Genomic DNA, 25519 nt, shown 5'->3' with positions numbered 1-25519 from the left:
TATTCTTTTGGAAATTATGAGCTCATTGACTGCTGTAACCAACATTTTATGTTTATTTAGTGGAAAATGGTTTGTTTTATTGGTTGGAAATGTTATGTATTGCTTGTTTGTAGTTTAGTCAGTGTTTGAGGTAAGTTTCTGCCTCCTTATTCTTCAGTATGACGGTACATTAAGGGTGAGGACTGGAGGCTTGTCGGCCGTCATCGACCGTCACCGAAACCCAAGTTAAGGCTTCTGATAAGGCTGCAAAGAGTTTCAAAGTGTATATACTATGTTATTTCTATTGCTTTCATGCTGGTTGATGATAGGAAAGTTATTTTTAGCTGTTTTTAGTGATATTTCCCATAAGAATTACCTCAAAGGGCCTCTGCCTTACGTGCCTCTGATTTACGTGGAAATTTTCTCGAAAACCAAGGTTTTCTAAAAATGAATTCTGCCTTTTCTATAAAGGTATGATTGTGATTTTTTGGCTAGCAGTTGTAGTTATAATGCTGGAAACAATGAGCCAGAAAATTATGGTATCGCAAATGTTCTCCCCACTTTTTTTTTTAACCGGAACTTAAAATTTTGAAAAATATGACAAATTGCGTTTTGAATTTTTTTCAACTCTAGGGCAGAAGACTACTGTGTCACCATTGATAGAGGAAAATCCTTTATTTTAACATTTTTAGAAAGCAGGATAGTTGGGCTTTCCAGAATGGGCTTATTTTTTTGAATCGGTTTAGTAGATCAAAAGTTATGACGGAAAGCGTAAAACTGTCATTTTTCCCAAAAAGACAAGGCGTGCACGGGGTGAAGTTCCCAAAGAGAAGGCGTGGTAAAGGTTAAACGTCTATGAGTCGTAAATCTACGGTGTCAGATTCTAAAGTTTGCAATATAAGCCAGATCTCCACACAAATAGAACTAATGCTCGTCGTTCAATCATTGATTGTATGATTCTTATTTAGATCAATAAACAAAAAAATGGATTCTGCACATTGCGATGAACGCAACTTGGCACACAGTGCTATAGGTAGAAATGTCAAAAACAAAGTGGACAACAGCGTTGTTGAAATTGCGAAACTCAAGGAAGACCATGACAAGCAGATTCAAAAATTGACATTCGAAAATCGTATCAAGATTCTTGAATTGGAGAAAGAAATGTCCAGACAGGATAATGAACAAAAGATGAAGATTTTACAGCTTGAAAAGGACAATCAATCTTTAAGTCATGAATTTGAATTCATGAAGTTGAAAACCTCGCAAGAGATGGAGGGTAAGAAAGTTGTGGTTGATCGTGAAATGGAAAAAGAAATGCTGAAACAGCAAAAAGAATTTCAGAACAGGCTGTCAGAAAAAGACAAGGCACTGTTAGAAAAAGACAAGGCACTGTTAGAAAAAGACAATGAAATTACTGCCAAGGAAAACGAATGTAAAACGAAAATCAATGAAATGGAGAAATCATTACTTGTAAAAGAGTATGAGTACCAAACAAAAATGGCTGCCAAGGAAAACGAATTTTTGGAGATGGAAAAAGAAAAAGAGTTAGTCATCCAATCTCTTCGTCACAAAATCGAGATGTTAGAAGCTAGCAAAATTAAAGAGCTGCATAAAGAATTCAAGCCGGAAGTTTTACCATCATCGGAAAGTGAAGATGGTCCAGAAAACTTGAAACAAACTAGCAATTCAATCGTTACCACGGAAGATAAAATTCTTTGGGGTGTTAAGAAATACTTCCTTATTATAAAAACAGAATCAAATCTTTTCACATCATATGAGAATTGGTACGAAGCTTTGTCATCATTATTGGAAAATAAAGTACAAAAGTTTGTGAAACAAGGAGGAAGAAGATATTATTTTATCAGGAAAGAAATGTTAGATTATGATCCTACTTTGTACCTTGTTACCAAAAGAAAGCATGCCGTAAAGATAACCGGATCTAACTTTCTCATTGTAGAATACCCAAATAGAGAAGAACTGAAAAATGCAAGATCATTTTTATTGCACCCTGAACAAAGAGACGAGTGTATTCAGATTACAACGTTTGATTGTTACGTAAAAGATTGTGAACACTGGGTGGTCTATGACGTTTCAAGAAACTATTACTTCGGTGAAAAGAAATCTGTTATTGTTTTCTTTTATCTTTAAAGAATAAACATTGTTTAATGGTTTAATTGGTAAAACTGGTAACAAAGTATCGCGTATAAGATTTCGCAGGGAAATTCCGATTTTCTCAATTTTTTTTTGTCCATGATTGTAGTCGAAATAAAAAGTTGTACTAATCAACATTATCAAAGTTGATGAGCACAACAATAAACTTAAGGAGATTGAATATGGGTGACTAAAATTTGCTACGAATTTGACCAATAATTTATTGGTATTCCACTCCGGATTATATTTTTTACGAGCACAAAACCGCTAATTAATTCAAATTCTGTCAAAAGTTATTGAGGTTTGAAAAAACATTGCCAGCCAATTTGAAAAAGACTTTAGTGAACAAAATTTAAAAACATAGTTTTTGGCCCGTATTTTTTTGCTAAAAATCTCCTTATATTGATAGGAATATATTATTGACACGATTTCAATATATTGCGAGTACTCTAAAATTTTGTCAGTATAGGCAATAGTGAGTGAGCTACATAACTCCGCTCACATTTGTATTCAGTCACATATTTAGGAACGTGCTTATTTGTATAATTACTTTAAAAATTAATAATTTTTAATTTTATTTATTAGACCGACAAGTCAAAATGCATGCCAACAACATTGTCTCTCATACTTTGTTTTTTCCCCTTTGTATTTCTTACCCGGGGGTTTGGGCACTCAAATGGTTTTTTGAGACCTCGAAATGTACTGTGAGTAATGGTGTACTTTTGATAGAGTGTACTGCAAGGGTTTTCTTTTAGTTAAGCACCCACTCGCAGCCATTTTGATTTGTCTCGCACATTGTGTCGAAAGAAAACTCAAGAATAACTTTCAAAATTAAAATTTCCAAGTTGTTATCAAGATGAGCTTTAAGATTGCCTCCAGATTTTACATAGCTAGAAAAAGTTTGGCGTGAGTAAAGTCGTTATTTGAGAATGGAATAGCATATTGACCGGTTAGATATTCTACTTGCTTCTCATGTTTCTTCCGAGCCGGCACACAACGTTGCTTCAACGTTTATTTAACGTTATATGGACGTTGTGAACGTTAGATAAACGTTGAAACAACGCTGTGTGTCAGCTGGGTTACTGTAAGTTTTTGTATGATTGCTGCAAGAGACAAAAATCTATCTTTTTTTTTATTCAGGCATACGATGGCATACTCTTGAATATTTCGCTGAGGCAAAATGACACCCAATAGGCCGAGACAGAAATTTGCTTTTTCCTTTGTAAGTATTAAAGGTTTTATTTTTACATAAGTCTTTCCGTTCCATACCAGACACATATCTCATATCAGGATAGTGTCTTGCTATTGTTATATTATGCTGATGTAAGCAAAAAAATGTTTTTCTTTTCCTCTTTCTGATCAATCTTGCTCCACATCCGTGTCAATCCAGTGTGAAAAAGATTGTGCATTAAAGTTGATGAGTAAGCAAACGATATCGCTCTTATTTAAAAACAAAACTTTTAATTCAGTATGTCGTGAAATAAAAGTTTCTCTGTGTACAGGTAGCATAACATTTTTCCAATATTACGTAAACATAGCTCTAGAAAAAACAATGGCATGTATAGACATTCATATTGAACCATTGTTGTTTATATAAACTCTAGAGGCAGTTTCTTTATCCTGGTTTCATATAGATGCCTCCAGGCAGTTTTCCTGGCCAATCAAAATTTTTGATTATTTAATTTAAGAAAAGCTTTGGTCAAAGATGGCGCATATAATTTAAGTCCTGAGTTTATAAAATTCAGTGTATTGAACCTAATCATTTACTGCTCGAATAATAGTGGCAGGTAATCGTTCTGCTATTAGTAAGACCGTGTTCACACGCTCTGATTCAGTTTCGCTCCGAAACGAAATGAAATCATTCTTTTATTTTTTTTTTTTATTTATTCTTTATTTAAAGTTGGGTAATAAAAATAGATTTACATAAAGTAACTCTAATAAAGTCCAACTATTATAATTTCAAAAAATAAAAAACAATTTAAAAACAAAATTAAGATAATTTATGTACAAGCCTTACATGTGCAGATTGGTGTAATAGATGTTAGAGCGTTTTTAAAAGAGACTAAAGAGTTCTCATTTTTAATTGATGAGGGTAATTTATTCCAAGTGGATACAGCTCTAAAATCGAATGTGTTTACACCAAAAGCTGTGTTATATCGTTTGTATAATGGCAAAGCTAGGGATTGACCGTTACGGAGCTGATAGACTGATTGTCTAATTGTGAAAATTTCATGCATAATCTTTGGACCAAGATTATGAATAGATTTGAAGACTTCACAAAGAAGGAGTTTTAAATTACGAGAATGTATGGTTTGAGTATTACAATCAGTCAAGAGAGCTTCGTAATCCAACCCACTATTGGTCATAACTCGAAGTGCCCTATGGTGGCATTTCTCAATCATGTTGCTAGCCCCTTTTCCACAGAACATCCAAATAAGTGGGCAGTAATTAAAAGGTGATAGAATATAAGCATTGACGAGAAATTTTGTTTGTTCATCAGTCAGGAATTTTCTCAGTCGTCTCAGTGCTCTAAGTTTTTGATTAGATAGTTTACAAAGTTCAGTGACGTATGGCATGAAGGAAAGGTTGATATCTACCTGAACACCCAGTAGTTTAACAACCTCCACACTGTCAATCTTTATGTTATTTATGCACAAAGACGAACTGGCATTGGTAATTCCTGGATAGATCAACTGAAATTTAGAGGGGTTAGCAACTAAGGAGTTATGTTTGATCCAGTCTAAGACTATGGTCAATTTATAAATAAGATTAGAATTTACATCATCAATAGTGGGTCCAAAGGAAGATAAAGTGTTGTCATCTGCAAAATTTGAGATTTCCTTAACAATATAAAATAGGTCATTAATAAATACATTAAAAAGTAGCGGGCCAAGGATAGAGCCTTGGGGAACACCTAAGAATACATCAAGCCAAGGGCTTAAGTGTGAGCCTATACGGACTCTGTGCTTCCTATTGCTGAGATAGCTATTGGTTAAATTCAATTCTGACCAATAGAATGGCTTCATTTCGTTTCGGAGTGAAACAGAACCGTTACGTGCGAACATGGTCTAAGGTAAGGGTGGTGAGTTCATTGCGTAATTCTTGACTTACATAATATGTAATCTCGGTTGTATTTGTAATATTATACGAGACAAAACTATGAAACCACAAACGATTTTAGAGTTGTGTAACTTTCTTGGATATATCGCATGGAAGCCAAATCCCTCCCAAATCAAATATATCAAATGAAATAAAGTGAAAATGCTGAAATTGTCATTGTTGCCTGAAATTTAAAATCTGAAAGACAACGAAATACCCAGAAAGACAAATACTTTTTGACCATGATTGTAGTGTTTCTCCATTATTTTCCATGAAAAAGTTAACTATTGAATCGAAGACTCCACTGATCACTTTCCAATGAACACAAAAAAGTAAAAGAATTTAATGCCCCCCCCCCCCAGCGGTTTGCGTGAATGCGTGAATGAGATTTTTCACTTGCGTGAATGGGATTTTTCACTTGCGTGAATACGTGAAAATTTGAAAAAAGTGAATGCGTGAATTGGAAAGCTTTGCGTTAACAAAAAATGCGTGAATGGCGAAAAAACATTGCGTGAATGCGTGAATATTGGAAAGAAGTTGTGTGATTGCATGAATTGAAGGTCCGCTGGGGGGGGGGCTCTTTAATGATTACTTCATTTCGTATAACTAGATTTTTTAATTGAAATCATATTTTTGGTAGAGTTGTTACCAGTTCCACGCCAAGAGGGCCACACAGGGGTCTAAATATGGAGTAGCGACCATGTGGTATACCAAGCTAAGACATGAAAAATAGTGTGGACTACGGTTCGCTCGGCTATTGCGGACGATTTTTAGAGAGAAAATAAATCATAATCAGGTGAGATATATCGTCGCATCAAAATAAGAAAGCCTTAAGTCCATTTTTTCAAAAATTGAGTTATGACCATACCGATGCTTTACACCCCATTTTTTATCGAATTTTTGGCTTAAATCCATCAAAAACCAACCTAAAGTGGCCTAATTTTAAGTTTTTTGAAAAATAAGAATTTTTATTTTTGAAATTTTCTCAAGTTAAGAAAGTCTTAAGTCCATTGTCATTTTAGTTGGACTTTAGGACCTTTTAGATTAAGGTTTTAGTTAAAGAGTTCAAAAAAGTTAAGAAAGTTTAAAGCAAGAAAGTCTTAAGTCCATTTTGGAGTTAAGACACTTTTTCACTGGAAATTTTTCAAATTTTCAGTTTTAATCAAGGAAATTTACATAGAAAAAAAGGTTTAAGTCCATTCTCGAAAAACATGCTATGAAGAAGCATTCATATCTCCGCAATGGTATAAGTGACAATGTTGATACTTTAGAACTTGAAAGATCTTTCTTCATTTATATTCATATCAAAAAAGCAGCTAGCTAGCCCAACATGGTCAAAAATGGCAGCCATTTCAAACCTTTAAACTTGATTTTCTCAAAACTACAAAAATGGACTTAAGGCTTTCTTATTTTGATGCGACGATATGGTCATATTTTTTTATGTAATTCCATGTAAGCAGAGACTTTCAAACTTCCAAATTTTTTGAAATTTTATTTCAAAATTAAAAAATAATTTCAAAATTACAAAATGCCAAGAACTTGATTGCAGGGAAAGCAAATTAGATAGATTTTTAATTTCACTTTTAATGTTTTTCTATGTAAACAGAGACACTTTAAAATGGAAATTTTCTGACGGTTGAAAAGCAAGCGTTTGGTTAATCTTTATTTCTCTAAGTATATTTTTTATGTTTGTACGTTTAATATTGATAATAGCCACTAGACAAGAAACTCGTTCTTTTTTTTCAGGTACACATTGGTATAATTTTGATATTGAACAATTCGTCGAACGTAGAGGACATTCAGAGAGACAAGATGAGTAAGTTTTGTTGCAAAAAATGTGTGTCGTGCAGAATTTTATTTTTTCCTTATAGTGTGAGGTGGCTTGATCAAAACTGGGAGGCAAATTGTCAAAGTTGTTAATTTTGGCGTCGGAGAGGGGGGTACTTAGGCAAACTGGGTTCCGGGTATGTACGAGCCATAAGGGTTCCTTTTTCACACCTTCGAAATTCCCTTAATCAAAGGGGTATGGACACAATTTTAGAAATTCAGTCACTCTAAGGGTCGATTTTCGAACTCTGGTTGGGACATACCCACATCTCGCAAACCTAGTACCTCCGGGCCTGTTATTAAGAAAAATACAAGCGAATCCAGTATTAAGAATATAGCCTTTTTGTGGCTAAAAATTGCTACCTTTAAATTGCACATCACATGAGCGAAAACCTTTTGACGTTTTTGTAAGGTCATTGGTCGGTTGAAAAATGAAGCAATTTCATTGGTCGAAATTGAAGTAACGGATCAAAAAAGTTAAACTTCCTTCAACTTTTTTTTTGTCCGCGCGAAACTTTATTATGACGTAATCTTTTCTTCAGGCAGAAAAAAATTGTCGTCCATTTCGCGTGAAAGTGGAGACCGGCCTTAACTGATGAATTTTCGTGAGCGCTATCAGAAAAAAAAGTGATATAAGGGTTCGAGTTTGGTGTTTTCCTAACTAATTGATTTGAAGTTTTACCATTAGTAGTCTAGTTCGTAGTCTCTAACATCGTTTTCAAATGAAATCATTCCGACATTGACACATGTAATAATTATGTTTTCTAAAAAGACCTTTTTCAATTTTGATGCAAAACCACAAATGTTATTTATGTCTGACGACGCTGAAGTATCGTAGCAGCAAGTCTTTGAGAACGAGGCTCGCAATTATTTTATGCATTTCGAGAAGACTGGTGTTCGAGTTGGCACAAAACGTCAAGATATCGTCACCAATGGTCTATGCATTTGAATGAATTAGTTAGATGGATCCATGGATTTAGTTAGTTTAGTAACTTTATTTTAGTCGAAATTTTACGTAAACAGCTCACAATTTAGTCCTAACGTTTTTCAGAATTTAAAGTTCGGGCGAGAATTATTATTTTAGCACATCGACTTTCTTTCATCCAATATTTGATTTTGGAGGGGTTCGGTGGCTTCTAGAGGCTATATGAAGCCTTACTGGAGCAAATTTGAGCTTTTAAATCCTGAGATATCTTTAAGTCTTAAGTCTCATTTTAAAACTAAGAGTTAAAACCCTACTTTCCAATTGTAGTTTAACGCGCTTAAAAATCATTTGTGGTGTTTAAAATTTTGTCGGGAAATCCCCTTTGTCTCAAATGTTTTTGCCCATGATTGTAGTTCGTCTGGACGCACTATTTTTGTCTTTTCACAGCTACTTTCTTTTAATCCGTCTTAAGAGATGTTTAACGTTCTTATATTCAGGAATGGATCACAGAGACGAATAAATCAGATCAAGGTTAAGGAACGCGTTAATGGTTCAAGAACACTTGATAATATCCGCTGTTGAACTGGAAAAGCAACACAATTACTTGCAGGTAAAAACATTTTGTCTTAGAGAATTGATGGAGAGTAAGGGATCTTTTCTTAATTCTGTATTGTTCAAAAACTGAAGAATTGGATGCCTTTGTGGAGGACCGTGAAGCACCATACTTTTTTTATAAGAATACACTTTATAAGAATGTCCATGATGAAAATGGCCAAAAAATCAAGAATAATGCTAAGAATATCACCATCATGGAATTTTGCTACTCAAGCTAAGAATGCCATTTTTAGATCATTTTCAATTATAAATTGTCAATTACCCCCAACTAAGGCTCACTCCTTCACAAAAGTGCCATTTTATGCTTGAGACGTATGCACTAAATGTTATATCTAGTCTGAATGAGGATCCTATCCTAAGAATGCTTTAAGAATATTTTAGGATAATTTTCCCAAAAAAAGTTAAAAATATCTATGATGAAATGGATTTACACCATTCTCATAAAAAACAGCGTGGATACTAACTCTCAGCTTAATTGTTGATTTATTGAACCGCCAAAATATTCAAATTATTGAATTTTCATTATTTTTATAAGAAACATTATCTCTCGGACACTACGAGCTTCAATTTAACATGTTGTAAAAACCAAAGGGAAATAATAGGAGAAAATTTGGATAAAACTAGAAAATAATTTAGACAGAGTAGATTTTTAAGTGATATAAAATGTATTTACAATAAAAAAATATATATAATAAAGCAATATGTACAATAAAAAAAATGGGGAAATTAGGGTAAAACTTCTCAGAGAGGTAACTTTCAAAGCTTAAAATCTTCTTTAGTCCTAACCTACATTCAAATGGTTTTGGTAGCCTGTTCATATTTAGGGGATATTTAGGGGATTTTTAGGGGCAAATTTATGTTTTTTGGAGATTTTTTCAAACAGTAGAATAGTTGGCTAGCCCCAAATTTGATCATCTCGAGATCACATTACATTTTTGGCACCCTAAGAAACCTAGATCATAATTTTGATCAACTTGGATCGATTCCGCCCTCACAGAACGCTCACAAGTATTCAAAAGTAATCACCAAAATTTTCAAAAGACACTAAAATTCCTTTCAATGTTATTCAAATCAGTCTTTCATGGTTAGCTTCTCAAATTCCATCATCTCAAAATTTTTGTTTTTAACACCCTTAGAAATGTAGATCATAACTTTTATCAACTCGGATCGATTCCGCCCTCACAGAACGCTCACAAGTATTCAAAAATAATCACCAAAATTTTCAAAAGACATTAAAATTCCTTTCAATGTTATTCAAATCAGTCTTTTATGGTTAGCTACTCAAATTCGATTATATCAGTTTTTAATTCCATTTTAACACCCTTAGAAATCTAGATCATAACTTTGATCAACTTGGATCGATTCCGCCCTCACAGAACGCTCAACAAGTATTCAAAAATAATCCCCAAAATTTTCAAAAGACACTAAAATTCCTTTCAATGTTATTCAAATCAGTCTTTCATGGTTAGCTTCTCAAATTCCATCATCTCAAAATTTTTGTTTTTAACACCCTTAGAAATGTAGATCATAACTTTTATCAACTCGGATCGATTCCGCCCTCACAGAACGCTCACAAGTATTCAAAAGTAATCACCAAAATTTTCAAAAGACACTAAAATTCCTTTCAATGTTAATTAAGTCAGTTCTTCATGGTTAGCTATTCAAATTCGATCATATCAATTTTTAATTCCATTTTAACACCCTTAGAAGCCTAGATCATAACTTTGATCAACTTGGATCGATTCCGCCCTCACAGAACGCTCAACAATTATTCAAAAATAATCCCCAAAATTTTCAAAAGACACTAAAATTCCTTTCAATGTTACTCAAATCAGTCTTTCATGGTTAGCTTCTCAAATTCCATCATCTCAAAATTTTTGTTTTTAATACCCTTAGAAATGTAGATCATAACTTTTATCAACTCGGATCGATTCCGCCCTCACAGAACGCTCAACAAGTATTCAAAAATAATCACCAAAATTTTCAAAAGACATTAAAATTCCTTTCAATGTTATTCAAATCAGTCTTTTATGGTTAGCTACTCAAATTCGATTATATCAGTTTTTAATTCCATTTTAACACCCTTAGAAATCTAGATCATAACTTTGATCAACTTGGATCGATTCCGCCCTCACAGAACGCTCAACAAGTATTCAAAAATAATCCCCAAAATTTTCAAAAGACACTAAAATTCCTTTCAATGTTATTCAAATCAGTCTTTCATGGTTAGCTTCTCAAATTCCATCATCTCAAAATTTTTGTTTTTAACACCCTTAGAAATGTAGATCATAACTTTTATCAACTCGGATCGATTCCGCCCTCACAGAACGCTCACAAGTATTCAAAAATAATCACCAAAATTTTCAAAAGACATTAAAATTCCTTTCAATGTTATTCAAATCAGTCTTTTATGGTTAGCTACTCAGATTCGATTATATCAGTTTTTAATTCCATTTTAACACCCTTAGAAATCTAGATCATAACTTTGATCAGCTTGGATCGATTCCGCCCTCACAGAACGCTCACAAGTATTCAAAAGTAATCACCAAAATTTTCAAAAGACATTAAAATTCCTTTCAATGTTATTCAAATCAGTCTTTTATGGTTAGCTACTCAAATTCGATCATATCAATTTTTAATTCCATTTTAACACCCTTAGAAATCTAGATCATAACTTTGATCAGCTTGGATCGATTCCGCCCTCACAGAACGCTCACAAGTATTCAAAAGTAATCACCAAAATTTTCAAAAGACACTAAAATTCCTTTCAATGTTAATTAAGTCAGTTCTTCATGGTTAGCTATTCAAATTCGATCATATCAGTTTTTAATTCCATTTTAACACCCTAAAAATCTAGATCATAACTTTTATCAACTCGGATCGATTCCGCCCTTACAGAACGCTCACAAGTATTCAAAAATAAACCCCAAATTTTTCAAAAGACACTAAAATTCCTTTCATTGTTATTCAAATCAGTCTTTCATGGTTAGCTATTCAAATTCGATTATATCAATTTTTAATTCCATTTTAACACCCTTAGAAACCTAGATCATAATTTTTATCAACTTGGATCGATTCCGCCCTCACAGAACGCTCGCAAGTATTCAAAAATAATCACCAAAATTTTCAAAAGACACTAAAATTCCTTTCATTGTTATTCAAATCAGTCTTTCATGGTTAGCTATTCAAATTCGATTATATCAATTTCTGATTCCATTTTAACACCCTTAGAAACCTAGATCATAATTTTGATCAACTTGGATCGATTCCGCCCTCACAGAACGCTCAACAAGTATTCAAAAATAATTACCAAATTTTTCAAAAGACACTAAAATTCCTTTCAATGTTATTCAAATCAATCTTTTATGGTTAGCTATTCAAATTCGATTATATCAATTTTTTATTCCATTTTAACACCCTTAGAAACCTAGATCATATAATTTTGATCAACTTGGATCGATTCCGCCCTCACAGAACGCTCACAAGTATTCAAAAATAATTCCCAAATTTTTCAAAAGACACTAAATTTTTTTTCAATGTTATTCAAATCAATCTTTTATGGTTAGCTATTCAAATTCGATTATATCAATTTTTTATTCCATTTTAACACCCTTAGAAGCCTAGATCATAACTTTGATCAACTCGGATCGATTCCGCCCTCACAGAACGCTCATAAGTATTCAAAAATAATCCCCAAAATTTTCAAAAGACACTAAATTTTTTTTCAATGTTATTCAAATCAATCTTTTATGGTTAGCTATTCAAATTCGATTATATCAATTTTTTATTCCATTTTAACACCCTTAGAAGCCTAGATCATATAATTTTGATCAACTCGGATCGATTCCGCCCTCACAGAACGCTCACAAGTATTCAAAAATAATACCCAAATTTTTCAAAAGACACTAAAATTCCTTTCAATGTTATTCAAATCACTCTTTTATGGTTAGCTAGTCAAATTCGATTATATCAGTTTTTAATTCCATTTTAACACACTTAGAAGCCTAGATCATTATTTTGATCAACTTGGATCGATTCCGCCCTCACAGAACGCTCAACAAGTATTCAAAAATAATCACCAAAATTTACAAAAGACATTAAAATTCCTTTCGATGTTATTCAAATCAGTCTTTCATGGTTAGCTATTCAAATTCGATCATATCAATTTTTTATTCCATTTAACACCCTTAGAAGCCTAGATCATAATTTTGATCAACTTGGATCGATTCCGCCCTCACAGAACGCTCACAAGTATTCAAAAATAATCCCCAAATTTTTCAAAATACACTAAAATTCCTTTCAAGGTTGTTCAAATCAGTCTTTCATGGTTAGCTACTTAAATTCGATTATATTAATTTTTAATTCCATTTTAACACCCTTAGAAACCTAGATCATAACTTTGATAAACTCGGATCGATTCCGCCCTCACAGAACGCTCGACAAGTATTCAAAAATAATCAGCATAATTTTCAAAAGACATTAAAATTCCTTTCAATGTTATTCAAATCAGTCTTTTATATGGTTAGCTACTAAAATTCTTTCATTAACACCCTTAGAAAATTTTTATCACGATTCTAAAAGGACTTTGAGATGATCAAAGTTGGGGGAAGCCGAGGTTTTGGGGAAGTTAAAAAAATTATTGTGTTATAGATGGATTTTCAGGCAATTTGGTATCTCTTTCATTGGTTTCTATCTTCAGGCAGTTAGATTTTTCAAAGATGTTTATTTATCATTATTAAAGATTAAACTAACTTTTCTGACCTCTCTGAGAAGTGCACCCTATTACAATTAGAGTTTATAAGGAAAATTAATTACAAAATAATCGAAGGTTCAGAAAAAATTTACAAAAATATTCATAGAAAAGGGGTAATTTTTGTGTCACAATTTATAAAAAAAATTCAGTTGAAAAAATGAGTCGAAAAAAATTTTTTTTTCTTTTGCTTTTTATATTTTTTTTTTTGTATTTTTGGAAATATTAATTTTTTTGACCTTATTAAGTTTTAAAATGTTTTTTGTTTTGTTTTATACAGATGGGGAAGGGGATGTAGAAATCTCTATTGAGACTTCATATTTTTGGGCAAGAGGCTTTCTATCTTCTTACCCTTTTCTAAGGATTTTTCCATGTCAATCAGATTGTTGACACCATTGATGACTTGTTGAACCAGTTCAACTTCAGAATGTCCAAGACGATCCAAGTTTGAGATATCAAAGGTACCACCAACAGCAGCAGTGTCGACACCTCCTGTTCCACGTTTTTGTAAACGGTATGCTTGAAGAATGTTATCGAAACGTTTGTCTTGAGACAGCTTTGGTAATTTCACGTGAACACCTGAAAAATACCAGTTATGATGGGGAACTTCATTGTGAAAAGTGACAGATGGATAGAGAGAGTCCGGGTTGACAGATCACGATTTTACTCCACTTGTTTTTGAAAGTTGAAGTGACAATTCTATCAAGAGGAGTTTTGTATTCAAGATATTCATGACGTAATGTTCTTTACGGAAACGCCCTGGTTTGTGCCAGTAGTGGCAAATTTTATACAACTTTTCTCGAGCTAAAATTTTCCACTACTGGTAAAAACCGGGTTGTTTCCGTAGAAAATATTACATCATGTATAACGAAGTTTTGTCATGTTGGGCGAATATCAAGTTAAAATTATGAAATTATCTCAGTTCTTATTATTAGCTTCAAAACGTGGTCATACTTACCAGCTCTTAGACCAGTTCCAAGGTTGGATGGACAAGTCAAGATATATCCAAGACGTTCAGACCACATGAATCCATGGCCATGTTCCTCAATATGTTTCTCAACTTGCTTCAATCCACGGCAGAATCGTTCAAAGACTTTCCTCATGTCTCCACCTTTCTCCATAGAGATGACACGAGTGTGATCTTCCTCGTTGATCCAAATCAAGAAATTCTTATTTTTGTTATGCCAGATACCACGTGCATCAGGCCAGTCGCGTGCCATACCAGCACAGGTCAACAACGGAGACACTGGTTTATCAAACAAGAAATGATCATCGATCAATTGTTGTTGTTCATCGTCGGTCATTCCAGATAACGGATAATAAGTACCAGACAGATCACCTTGTAATGAGTTCAAGGCGGATGTGACAATGTGTTCAACACTGCGACGTTCAGCACGAGTACAGTGCGGTGGAAGGGAATGTCCCTTGATGGAACGTCCTGTTCGCACGCGTGAACTCAACACATACTTTTCATCAAATTTACCACCTGTGGAATTAAAAATACATCGACGTTAGTTCTTCAGTAGCTTTAGAAATCTCATAGCTTTTAATTGTGTAGTTACTTCAAACTCACTGAGGATATTGGCGTGGAGGCGCCATGAAACTCTGAGTTTAAAATAAGAGTTTAGTCAACTGTCATTATAATACTGCTCTATTATCGAGCACTCGATGAGGAGTCAATCAAATTAAAATCCTATAATTATCTGTAGTTAGTGTGGTGGAGCTTGCAATTTCTAAATCTTCGACTTTATTTCAACTACACAAACCAAAATATGATGATTAAAGATACCTTTAATTTTGGAGGCATCAAGATCAGTCTTATGGCGATCGTTTGGTCCGAAACCATTATGTCTGTCTAGGATGATGGGGTCCATCAATTCTTTGAAGACTTCATAAGATTCTTCATCACCGGCAACAACACCGACCGTTGAAATGAACGGATGTCCGGGATTGTCGACACCTGTTTGGATGGCCATATCAAGTGTATAACCTGATGGTGTTTGCTAGGAAAAAAGAAAATTTGATAGTTACCGTAAATAGCGGAAGTTCTTTAACGTGAACCTTTATAAATCGAATGTCTCTTTCACTCGAACAAGTTTTTTTAGTTTTCAATGTCTTGCAAACCTTACACAATAACTCGAAATTTCCTTTACACGAACATATTTGTGTTTTCCGTGCAGGTACGAGTAATGGAGACTCCACTGTATTACGAGATAATGTCTTTTGTAGGATGCTGAAAGTCTAGTTCAAAACCTCTAAAGGCATATGCCACAGGGGCCACAGTTTATTGTCTGTTGTATTATGTGTACCAAAGTAATACAAGTTTCACACTAGTCGTATTATCGACTGCTATTTGACCAGAAAAAAAGTCGAATGACTAGTCTCATTATTAAGAAGTTCTAGATTTCAGACTTATTAACGTAAATATAGAAACTGTCTATCTAAAATTGAGTGATAAATTAGAAACTTACCAAATCGCGAAGTTTAGTATACATTTGCGGTGTCAATACTTTACTCAAGCAGTTATTGTGTTTGGATAAATCAGGATAATCCATACACGGCATGAATTGTCTGTAGGCTTTTTTCACCTTAGACTTGCAATCGTTAGCAGCTTCAGGGAATCCCATAGCACCGGTGGCTAAACCCAATGCGGCGGCGCCAACACCAGCAGCCATATTTAATGGTTTTGAAAGAGCTCGTAACATAGCAGCCATTATTGATTGGAAAGTGATGAATCTAAAAAATGAGAGAAAAAATCATATTTCGCGGGAGTTGAATCACGAAAAAAAATAAAAAAGATAAACAAAACATAAAAGAGCTCTGACAAACAAACTAAGAGAAAGGCACAAAGTAGCTCAGATACTGTAAGGATTGTATTAGCTCAAGGGGTTAAAAGGGTTTAAAGTTGCTAAAAAATGGTTATAAAGCTAAAAGTTGCTTAAAAGATGTCGAGTTAGGTCCAAAGATTGCTTAAAGATGTTTGAAAAAGCTCAAAGTAAGCTTAAAATTTACTCAAAGATTTTTTAAAAAGGTACAAAGATTGATAAACTACATATGTTAAAAAGAGTTAAAAAATTTCTAAAACAGAGTTGAAAAGGCTCTAAGTTGCTCTAAGATGATAACAACTTTCAAAGATCGCCAAAATTGGTTGATAAGAGCAAAAAGTTGCAAAAACAGGGTTAAAAAGGCTAAATCTTGCTCAAGCTTCAAAGATTGCTAAAATTAGTCAAAAAGGGTCAGAAATTGACACAACAGGGTTGTAAAAGCTCAGAGTTGCTCAAAGGTGTTTAACAACTCTCAAAGATTGTTAAAATTGTTTAAAAAGGTTTAAGAAGGCTCAAAGTTGATCAAAGATGTTTTAAAAGGTTCAAAGATTGCTAAGATTGGTCCGAAAGGCTAAAAGTTGCGGAAAGATGTATAAAAAGACTTAATAATTACTAAAGTTGGTTGAATAGTGGTCAAAAGATGCAAAAACAGGGTTGAAAAGTCTTATATTAAAGTTGTTCAAAAAGGTTTAAAAATTGTTCAAATTTGGTTGGAAAGGGTCAGAATCTGTTACAAATGGGTCGAGAAGGGTCGAGAAGGCTCAAAGTTGTTCAAAGTTGAAACAAAGTGAAAACAGGGCTGAAAAGGCTCAAAAATTGCTAAAATTAGTTGAAGAGGGTCAAAATTTGATTTAACAGGTTCAAAGGGGTTAAATATTGTAAGAACATGGTTGAAAAGGCTCAAAGTTGCTCATAAAGGTTCAAAGATTGCATAAATTAGTTAAAAGTGTCAGAATTTATGCTACAACAGGGTCGAAAAGTATCAAAGTTGCGCAAAGTTGTTCAAAAGGGTTAAAGGCACGAAAACAGAGTTGAAAAGGCTCAAGGATTGCTAAAATTAGTCGAAAATGGTCAGAAATTGACACAACAGGGTTGTAAAGGATCAGAGTTGATCAAAGCTGTTTAACATCGCTCAAAGATTGCTAAAACAGGTTAAAAAAGGCTCAAAGTTGATCAAAGATGTTTTAAAGCGTTCAAAGAATGTTAAAATTCGTTGTAACAGGGTCGGAAAGGCTTAAAGCTGCTCAAAGTTGCTCAAAAAGATTCAAAGATTGCTAAAATTGATTGGAAAGTGTCAGAAATTACTGTGATGAAGCGTTTTCATGTAATAAGAAACATTAATTGCTAAAAAACAGGAAATCAATTTGGGGGCTAACGACACTTCCGCTAGGCCCCATAAACGACGTTATATAATACACAAAACGACTTCCGTCAGGGTCCTAACGACAATCCATTGTGAAATTGCATATCAGACAAATGATATAAAAGGGGGGGGGGGGCGTACGGGTTTGTCGGTGTGTCGGTATTGACCCTTTTTTGCGTCGGTGTTTCGGTGTTTTAAGGGAAAAGTGTCGGTATTTCGGTGTTGGACATGCCTTGCGGTGACGGTAAAATGACTTTTTTGGGTCGGTATTTCGGTAATTCGATAAATATTGTCGGTGAATCTGCATATTTCAAAGGATCTCAAAAAAGTTTTTGAATCTGCATTTCTGCATTTCAGCTATTGAATATCTTATCTCTACAAGAATTGAAGTATTATAGCTATTTTTAGTAGCTACCCTGTCTCATCCTCTTTTTCTTAAGATTGTGTGAATAATGGTGTTTCTTAACCTCTTGTTTACCAGAAATGTGCACTTTTTGAGAAAAAATCATAATACTCTACCTGCAGTGGGTAACAGATAAAGAAAGCATTTGCAGCGTGTGGCAAGCTTTCTCGAGATCTCAAATGCAGCTCTCATCAAAAATCAACAATCATTAATTCTTTCATTTTAACGGAATAATCCATTAACTCATAATTTAGATGCGTTTCTCAGCATTTTGGGCACTTTAAATTTCAAAATTTTGCCTCCTCGGGCCAAACCTGTTCAATATAAAATACTTTCTGTGGTCCTCCCCTTGCAGTGCTCCCTTTGCAGACTGTCAATACCAATTTAGTTTCAGCCTAAATCAAACGAGCTATTTATCTTCCAGAAATGTAGAATTTTTCCTGTCGGCGCAAACCATGCTTGTGCCCTCTTTTAGCCGGGTGGTTTTGTTTCAATCGTTTTGCGACCCTTTTCGAGAATGTTTCAATTTGATTGGGGTTTGTATAATTTAGTCTGGTTAAAGCGTTTAAAAGACATTTTAATGAGAAATATGCCAAGGCTTCAGGGGTTTCGGCCCGTGAATGATTAGAAAATCTATTGCTTGGGATTGGGAGGGTTTCTCCGAATCTGTATCCGTAAGTTATCATGCCATGTCGTGAATAAAACACCTTACAATACTCTTCTGCGGTCAGGTAAGCATGCAAAACTTGCTACACATTTTCTTTATAAGCAACTCCAATTTTCGGCTCAGGCCTGGGGCTGCTTAGCATTCTGGCTTAATTTCTGAAAAATTTACTTTGACCACCCCTGATATTATACCATATTTATTTATGTTTATTGGATCAAGGGATATAGTTTGCCATAGCTAGATCATCTAAAAAGCTTTCACTTTACGAGATAGCGAAAAAAACCTGCTAATATGAGACCTTGAGATTTGCTTATAAAAAAATGTGTACTAAAATGTATTTTACACAGTTTCACGGCCCGTCCTAGTAGAAAAAAATCTCGACGGCGTCTTTGCCTAATCTGAAAACTGGAGAAAGGGTTAAAAACGTGTAGTTTCATCTATTCTGAAATCAAGAGTCTTCGTATCCAAAATTTTCCGATCATTGTTGTGCCTCTTAGTCACTTATAACTGTAGAATCTTCCAAATTCCACTGCATTTCACTTAAAATAACTCTGCAATCCTGAGTTTGAAGTTAGAAATCCTTTTAATTTTTTAACGAATTTTATTTACCGTAGATTCATAATATTTTGCACGACGTGTCAGGCATTCAAGCTTCCTTCCATCATCCTAACAAGAGATCTTTTTTGACGCCCTTTTCTGACGGTGCTTTCGGCTGAGGTAGATTTAGTTCTATCTAATGACGTTCAAAAAGAGCTCTTTTAGCCAAACGAGAAGACAAAATTGGGAAAATTTTCTCCGTCGGCGCAAACCGTGGTTGCGCCTCCTCCTCCTCCATTACTTTATACATTAGCCTATTTCATAGGATTCGTGTATCTGCAACATGCTCTTTTCTATTCAATTTACAGGGGAAAAATGCACAAATCTGTGCAGATTTCCTTTCAACAAAAACGTTGAGAAAAACTAAATTTTGTAATCATCCTAAATGACTTGGGAATTTAAGCTTTTCAAAAACATAATTCAAATATTATGGTATCATTATCTTACTGAATTTCAAATCTCCTTGTTTGTTTTTTTTCTCCTAGTTTCTTTCTTACAACAATATATGTCATGATCATTCACAATAGACCTTTTCCGATAATGCTGCAGACATCTTAGATTGTAGGCAAAATATATAGCGGTGAATAAATCAACAAGGTAACCAATCAGAAATAGCTTGTTTTTTTTCATTGGCTGCTATATTTCAACAATTCTCTATTGCTACTTTGCCTAATAAACAATAGTCAAGAGGATACTGTGTATTTTAAAATTTATGAAAAAGTTCTGCGCCATCTTAAATAGGGTGAAATAGAAACCAATCCTAGTTAAGGCCCGGGCTTCACTTGCCTACACTGTGATTGGACTTCTCAAGCAAAATCTTCTATGTTGTTGGTCAAAACAAAAATCAAGGAATGCCATTGTGGTCCATTCAGACGTACAGTCGAGAAAAGTTGAAATGCGCCTAAATTGTTTTTCAAATGCATAGCATAGAACTTTTTCATGATGCAATCTTTTCTCCAAGCTGAAAGGATTGAAGCCATGCATTAAGATGTTCGCAGCACAGACAATGAAGAGACGTGCCTTCGGGAAGCTAGACTTTTTGAGTTTATAGCTATATACTTTCACTTTATAATGTTTCTATATGACTGTCTGTGTGCCTAGTCTAACCACCGTTAAATGCCTTCAGGAAGGTCCCTCTTAACTTGGAAAGCCAGAATTGGGGCTATTTCACCAAACCACTGGAGCGTAAGTTATTACGTAGGCTATCACAACTGTATGAAAAAGTCAAAGTTGAATGTGTGCCTATAAAGTTAAACGAACGTAGGTAAACAAACTTTTTTCAGGTTTTTAAAATAGATTTACCACACTGAACAAACAATGAAAACACTCTAAGTGAGGTAAATCTATTTTGCAGACCAAAAAAAAAAGTTTGTTTACATTGATTGACATTCAATTTTGGATTCATATGCGTACATTCTACTTTTTTGTACTTTGCTGGTATCTTGTTTTACCAAGTTAAGAAAGACCTTCCCGAGTTACGACCATATGATGGTCCTTAAAGCTCGAGAAGCTCTATGAACAATAAAGGTAGTTATTAAAATAACAGACAAAGATAAATTACAGTTTGAACAAAAATATCAAATGTACATTTGAAAACTTGAGCAAATTTCTTTAAAGATTCCGGAAAAAGAATTGAAATCATTGCTGAAGTGAAATTCTGACTAAATTACAGTATTTAATATTCAGTTTCAAAGACAAGAAATAAAATTTGACATACAAAACACTTTTTCCAGTCGATGAATCAGCTCATCATCATAACCAGTCTGCCATTTTGTTTGTTTTGATTTGCACAAGTAATATTGTAATTCGTGTTATGATCACTGACCTTTATATAACCCAGTATATATAAAGGTCAGTGGTTATGATGTAATCACTATACTTTTTCTATAATTTGCATTTATAACACTCACTTCAGCTTTTCAATGCTAAATCAAAACTAATAAAATATAATACGTAATACGTAATAATGGTAATAGCATATAACGTAATATGAAAATATGAATACTACGGAAGAGACTAACTACGGGGATGCTTGCGCGACAACAAACAACAAAATTTCGAGATTCCAGTCCAATATTTATGCGTGAAGCTATGAGTGCCTCCTCGTCGCTACGCTCCTGCGGGGGCAATAAAAATTTGATTACTGTAGTGACGTAGAAAAAAATCATGTACTGAAAACACGAATCCTATGAAATAGGCTAATTCAGATATCCCTTTATTCCCTCTTTTTTTGCACAACAAATAAACACTCAAGTAAAAAGTAGCATTCAAAGCGTTCCCTATATACTTTTTTTGTCCACTGGCCGTTGAAAAACTGAGCTTTAAAGATTTAAAACCCTTGAATTGGCGATAGTTTACTCCAGGAAAAACTGAAGTAGTGCACCACTACGCTCATGAGATTGAGCATTCGTACTAAGAATAGAAAAATCTTAAGCTTGCTCTAAAAGACGTCGGTGTCGGTGTTTTCGGGAAATTGTGTCGGTATTGCGGTGATTTAAGAAAAATATGTCGGTATTTCGGTGTTGGCAACCCTCGTACGCCCCCCACTAAAAGGACCCAAAAACATGACAAGAAGAGGGAGGAAAGAAGACGGAACAAGAAAGGAAAAGAAGAAGATCGGAGAAAGAGAGAACGGTCGTGAAGTAGAGCGCAACAAGATCTTGCAACTACAGTTCACATTGGATGACTTATGTCCGAACGGATGACTTATGTCTGAACGGAATTACGCTATCATATACTACGTATCTGGAAGATAGAGACTAATATACTAAGTAGGTTTTATTTGATTTTCTAATCGTCATTTTTGTAACAAGTTCTAATTCAAAATAATACTTTTTATTTTATATCTCAAAGTGGAGATCTATCTTGTCAGTTTCTTGTGTCTTGGCCTTTCTATATCTTCATATATAGATCGTGCGAAAGCTACCTGTTTGAACTCGGATTGCGTGACACTTTAGGAAGAATTAGGGTCTGACATACAGCCTTTTCATACACAGATAAAATACCCGTGTCACATTACTACAACAGGGTTGACAAGGCTCAAACTTGTTCAAAAAGGTTTAAAGATTGCTTATATTAGTTGAGAAGGGTCAGAAATTGCTACAGCAGGGTCGGAAAGGCTTAAAGCTGCTCAACATTGCTAAAAAAGGTTAAAGATTGCTAAAATTGTTCCAAAGGGGTTAAAAATTGCAAGTACAGGGTTGAAAAGGCTCAAAATTGCTCAAAGTTGTTCGAAAAGGTTTAAAGATGGCTTATATTAGTTGAGAAGGGTCTAAAATTGCTACAGCAGGGCCGAAAATGCTTACAGGCTCTCAAAGTTGTTTGAAAAGGTTCAAAGACGGCTAAAATTGATTGAAAAGGGTCAGAAATTACTGCAGCAGGGTCGGAGATGCTTAAAGCTGCTCAACATTGCTCAAAAAGGTTCAAAGATTGCTAAAATTGTTCCAAAGGGGTTAAAAATTGCAAGTACAGGGTTGAAAAGGCTCAAAATTGCTCAAAGTTGTTTGAAAAGGTTCAAAGACGGCTAAAATTGATTGAAAAGGGTCAGAAATTACTACAGGAGGGTCGGAGATGCTTAAAACTGCTCAACGTTGCTCAAAAAGGTTCAAAAATTGCTCAATTTTACTTAAAAGATGTTGTTTGAAACGTACCAAAGTATTCAACACTTAGTAGAAGCCGGATTTGTTCAAGAAAGATTAAAACCACTCAGGATTTTAACGAAACAAGCTTGTTGAGAAAATCTAGTGTTGGTATATGTAGCAAAGGTATCAAACAGTAAAATAAAATAAAATGTATAACTTACTTGTATTTTTAGAAGAAAGAAAAGAGAAAACTGTGTGAGAGAGAAAAACTTCGTCTGTTCCGGAGTGCTGGAAGTTAAGAAGTGTTGAGTTTTTCAAACTAAGTTTGTTTGTTTTGCTTTGCAGAACAAAATCTGACGTCAAATATTTTTTATGAATTACTTTTCGTCAATTATGCATTTGTTATGGAAACGACACTAATTTATGCACAAATATGATATAATATTTATGCATGAATTATGATAGGTTTTTGAAAACCTTTTGTTTGTTCAACAAGTTGATCATGTCGAATAATTTTTTCAGAAGATTTTGTTACTAAATTATGAAAATAAGCGCATAATTTATGCATAATAATGCAAAATTTACCAATCCGGGAGTGTAAAATTGCGTATCTAGGATCCTAGGATATCGAGGCGTTTTGATGTCAATGGCCTTGTTTTGTTGGGCGTAACCGACGCCGATAATTACCAACTTTGGTTGACTTTCTAGGAAAAATCAAGTATTATATAGTATTACAAGGCATATCTTTTTCTAAATATCTAGAAGACGCTTTCAAAGCGGAAAGGTTTATGATGTTTCATAAGTAAAAGGGAACATTGGCGCATACAAATCCTAAATCATTGACATTTTATTCAATTTTTCCTAAAAGGATATTTTTGATGTTAGAAGAAGTGCATATATTCAAATCCATCTTTTGACATTTGATATCACTTTTTTTTCTGAGTAAATTTTCGACAGATGTGGGGAAAAATTCATTATTGAAATCTCTTCCAAGTCTCACGAAATTGCGCGCTTGACCTAAAACAAAACAAAAACATTTTCCGCATGAGGTAGTCTAGCAAGCTAGACGACTAATTAAGACATTGTAGAATTAAAGCAAAAAGTAATGTAGGTAAAAAATTTTAGTGCAAATAAAAAATTCTTGGATTTGTTTTATTTGTGAAATATCAAAACAAAAGAATCATTCATCTGTGAAGTATGTTTACCCACCTGCATTGGGTTTCGACCGCTTAATAACCCCCCTTCCATTTAAAATATGGGTTTCAACCGCTAAAATGAGTTTCGACCGCTGAGTTTCGACTGCTGAAGTTGGGTTGACACTCTATAATTCAACGCTCTACTTTTCGATACGCTTCTTTATTCGATGAAAATCCAATCACCCTAAAAATCGAATTAGAGAGCGTCAATCAGAAAACGAAGCCCAAACAAAAAATTGTATCAAATGAACAAACTCACCATTAGTAATATTTTCCTACATAATTCGAACATATTGATTCCGATAAGGACGACTTTGCTCATGCCAGAAACTCAATGTATGAAGAATTTCACGCATAATTATCCCGTGCTTGAAACATCCAAGACTAATTTCATGTTCGGTAGACCCCCAAAAAGATCGTCCGACATAGGACCAACATCTGAGAAAAAAATAAGATAAACTCTACTTTGCGGGTCATAACTGCGGTTATTCCAAGGAATTCGTGAAAGACCTTCTGGTAAACAGAGTTATTCGAAATAGAAACTCATCGAATCTCACAATGTGAGTCTTTTTCAAATTTTTCTTTATTTTTTTCAGCGACGAACAATAATTGCCGTTTTATCACGTAATCGCTTGCATCCAGTGAAGTAAGACCCTAATAGGGTTTCGATGAAGACCCTAGCGATGAAACGCTGATGATGGTGCTGATTTTGTGAGTAGCGAACCTCTCCCCATGATGTTGGTATGTTGATTAAAAGATTCTTCACGAAAGGTTTGTGCTCATTTCTTGCTTGAATGCGGAAACTTCCCTTAATGGGATTATTCTTACTAGCGGTGCAAGACGTCGTCAAACTATACTTTGCACTATACTTTTAGGTTCATTGAAGACAATAGTTTTTATAATATATTTCAGTCGTCGTGAAAAACGACTTTATCCTCCGAAGCATTATTAAATCATTAAATTATTGATTAGATTATGAAAATGATAATCAAATTTGTTCCTTCTTTTAAGTACAGGTTTTTTATGAGCAAGTGTCCCTATATAAGGCTCGCATTATGCTTAGCATTCTATTGTTCCCAAACAATAGAGCCATCGTTTAGGTACCAAAAGCTGAACCTGTTATGCTTATAAAAGAACAAGCATGTAATCATTTTTTCTGGTCCTTTTTTTTATACAAAAAATAAAAATAAAATGAACTAATCATTGTAAAATGTTATTTTTTGACCAGAAAACTGTTGGAAAGACAGAGGATCCAGCCATTCCACTTGCGGGAACTCGATCTACCATTTAACTATCGGTCCATACAAAGGGCAATAGCTCATGATTAAGAGCTCTGGCATAATTTATGATGGATAGTCTTCATTTCCTTATAACGGGTAAGACTTAAAGAAACGCTCTCTGTCATTAATTTTGGACCTTCGCAGACCTGCCAAGCTATTACACCATGGGTGGGAAATTGTATTATTTGGGGATGAAGCAAAACAAAGGACAAAAACTGATATGCTTCATGTTATAGGGTCAGAACTTTTATCCATCATAAG

The 25519-nt window shown here is 34.2% G+C and overlaps 2 protein-coding genes across 2 annotated transcripts; one reads left to right on the top strand and one right to left on the bottom strand.

The window, feature by feature from the left end:
* Positions 1–848: 848 nt before the first annotated feature.
* Positions 849–2217, top strand: LOC136806344 (DNA ligase 1-like). Its single transcript, XM_067062907.1, has one exon. The coding sequence runs from the start codon at positions 964–966 to the stop codon at positions 2125–2127; it is 1164 nt and encodes a 387-aa protein (XP_066919008.1). The 5' UTR covers positions 849–963; the 3' UTR covers positions 2128–2217.
* An 11371-nt stretch (positions 2218–13588) lies between these two features.
* On the bottom strand, positions 13589–23085 carry LOC136806343 (creatine kinase M-type-like). Its single transcript, XM_067062906.1, has 5 exons — positions 23004–23085; positions 15818–16082; positions 15136–15349; positions 14305–14832; positions 13589–13925 (listed from the first exon to the last, which is right to left on the bottom strand). Exons 2-5 carry the CDS (start codon positions 16058–16060, stop codon positions 13651–13653), a joined length of 1260 nt encoding a protein of 419 aa, XP_066919007.1. The 5' UTR covers positions 16061–16082; positions 23004–23085; the 3' UTR covers positions 13589–13650.
* Between the last annotated feature and the right edge of the window lie 2434 nt (positions 23086–25519).

Source organism: Clytia hemisphaerica, unplaced genomic scaffold (genome assembly GCF_902728285.1).
Source record: "Clytia hemisphaerica strain Z4C2 unplaced genomic scaffold, Clytia hemisphaerica genome assembly, whole genome shotgun sequence".
NCBI classification, from domain to species: Eukaryota; Metazoa; Cnidaria; class Hydrozoa; order Leptothecata; family Clytiidae; genus Clytia; species Clytia hemisphaerica.
This window is presented reverse-complemented; position numbering and strand designations above follow the sequence as displayed.